General features: G+C 47.5%; 2 protein-coding genes across 2 annotated transcripts in view; one reads left to right on the top strand and one right to left on the bottom strand.

The window, feature by feature from the left end:
• LOC126576444 (dynein intermediate chain 3, ciliary-like) overlaps positions 1-1,659 on the top strand; it is a 2,890-nt gene extending 1,231 nt beyond the window's left edge. Inside the window, exons 2-3 of the mRNA XM_050237712.1 lie at positions 149-398; positions 464-1,659. Of these exons, the coding sequence (XP_050093669.1) occupies positions 149-398; positions 464-1,659 (1,446 nt within the window). The remainder of the gene's footprint in view (positions 1-148; positions 399-463) is intronic.
• Positions 1,660-1,695: 36 nt separating this feature from the next.
• The window catches only part of LOC126576443 (ecto-NOX disulfide-thiol exchanger 2), an 8,699-nt gene continuing 7,894 nt past the window's right edge, over positions 1,696-2,500 (bottom strand). The window contains exon 5 of the mRNA XM_050237711.1: positions 1,696-2,500. This exon is cut by the window's right edge and continues 2,269 nt beyond it. The gene's annotated coding sequence lies outside the window, so the exon portion shown is untranslated.

Here is a 2,500-nt window from a genome sequence, read left to right on the forward strand (position 1 = left end):
GATAATGTCCAAGTTCTCAAGGATTACCAGTTCTTCATACAACAGAACTTCTTTGATTCCGTACGATAGAGACAAATATATCCTTTAATCAAATAAAGCATCGACGAGCGAAGAGCGATTGCTAATCACAACTCTCCCACTCCGACAGACCATTGATCACGCGATCATGCAAAACAATGCGTGCAACATCTACCAGAACTACTTCGAGGACATTGAACAGCACGAGCTGATCGAACAGTTCACCTCGAAAACGGTGCACGTGTACAAGGACTATCTGGAGGAGAAACGCTCCTGTACCTACATCTGCTGGTCGGAGGAGGGTAACCATTTCGCTTCGGCTCACTGTAACATCGGGCAGCGCCGTGGACCCGTTACCGATTGTTACATTTGGGACATTGGTAAGCTCATTCTGAGGATCGATCTCTTGTCTTTCACTAACAATTATTTCATCCAACGTGATTAGAGCATCCAAACAGTCCGTTGCAGAAGCTTGTGCCACCGTACCAGGCCCGCTGTTTGGAGTACAACTTCAAGGATCCGACGCAAATGGCCGGTGGACTGTTTTCTGGCCAGGTGGCGATCTGGGACATTCGCGTATCGGGCACACCGGTCGAGACGACTCAGCGTGAGGCGAGCCACAACGATGTGGTGACGCGCGTCCTGTGGACGAGCTCGAAGACGACGAACGAGTTCCTGTCCGGTTCCACCGATGGCCGCATCCTTTGGTGGGATGTACGCAATCTTAGCGAACCGTACGACTATCTGGATCTAGCCCCGAAGAATGTGCAGGGTTCGGTGGATCCACTGCACCGTTTCGGTGTCTGTTCGGTCGAGTTTGAACCGACGATGCCCAACAAGTATACGGTCGGTACGGAGAACGGTATCATTTACAGTTGCAGTCGGAAGTACAAAACGCCCGCGGACAAGATCCAGACCGTCATCAGGGCACACACGGGACCGATCTATTCGGTCGAACGGAATCCACTGTTCATCAAGAACTACATCAGCGTCGGTGACTGGCAGACGAAGATCTGGACCGAGGACTGCAAGGATAATCCGATCGTGTGGACGAAGGAGTACGCGGTGCAGCTTACGTGCGGTATCTGGAGTCCGACGCGTTGCTCGTTGGTGTTTATCTGCCGCATGGACGGTGTGATGGATGCGTGGGATGTGATCCATCGGCTCGATGGTCCGGTGCTACGGCTGAAGCTATCCGATGCACCGCTCTGGTCGGTGCGGGTACACAAGAGCGGCAAGTTAATCGCCAACGGGACGGATAACGGGGCGATCTATCTAACGGAGATCTCGGATAATTTAACGTTCAGTTCGGCAAACGACAAGCCCGCCCTTTCGGGTATGCTGGAACGTGAGATGCGTCGCCAGCGGTTGCTTGAGGCGAAGATCAAGGAGATCAAACTGAAGGAAAAGGAGCTGGAGCGCGAACGCGTACGAAAGCAGCTGCGTATGGAGAATGCCAACTCGATCGAGGAAGAGGAGAAGGATCTGGTGGCCGATGCGATCCACCAGTTCTGGACGAAGATCCACGGACGCAAGAGTCTCAAGAATACGCTCAAGGGAATTCGGATGCGCGACAAGGGCGTTGGGCTGCTGCACAAGGACAAAAAGGGCAAGAAAGAAACGAAACCGGAAAAGAAGTAGGACGTCCTCCGGCTGCCGTCCGCCAACGTCTGTATGTAGAATTCCAGAACAATTTGGTTGATTTATTTCACGAAAATTCAATAATAATTCCGTTCCGTTTACATTCACAAAACAACTCACAAGGAATACAAACTCTAGTACATGGGTAGAAGAAGTAGACGCAGTGTCAGTCGCTGCAGCAGCAGCGGCTTGCAAGTACAGAACGGTCAAAAAGGTACAGATTGAAATGGTGCGGCTGTGCTGCGGGCGTGTAATTGGCCGAGAACATAGAACACGAGAACAGTACGCACAAAGTTAAACAGTAAAGTAACAAATTTATCACACAGAAAACACGCAAGAGAACTATAGGGACTAGGGAATTGATCGCTATGCAAGATGATTAGTTGATCGCATTGTTTGTTCCTTGTTAATTAACATCTTTTCCCACCGTTCGTCGTTTTAGTCTCTCTCTCCGTTTTTATCAATTTCTTCCTTTTTTCTTATTACGATTGCATTGTACTATTTGAATACAAATTTAGCTGACGAATTAGCAAGTTTGTTTTAATATTTGTTTTTGTTTAAAAGTTGGATTAAAAGTAAATCCTGCAATACCTTCCGGTTGTGTTTTTGTTCTTTACGGTCACTTGTCTCCTCTTCTGGCGACCAATTTTTTTTACTAACTTTTTTGTTCCATTTTCCCCCTTTCTTTTAACTACAATTGAAATAACATTATCAAGATAGCGGTTTATAAAACATCCACAGTCGTAGTTTGGATTTTTTTTCTATTCCATTTGTTAAAGTAGTTCTAGATCAGTTCATCGTCAGTAGTTTTGCGTTATTGTGATTTGCTTTAGTTTGCATG

The sequence above is a fragment of the Anopheles aquasalis genome, chromosome 3 (assembly GCF_943734665.1).
Source record: "Anopheles aquasalis chromosome 3, idAnoAquaMG_Q_19, whole genome shotgun sequence".
Taxonomy (NCBI): Eukaryota; Metazoa; Arthropoda; class Insecta; order Diptera; family Culicidae; genus Anopheles; species Anopheles aquasalis.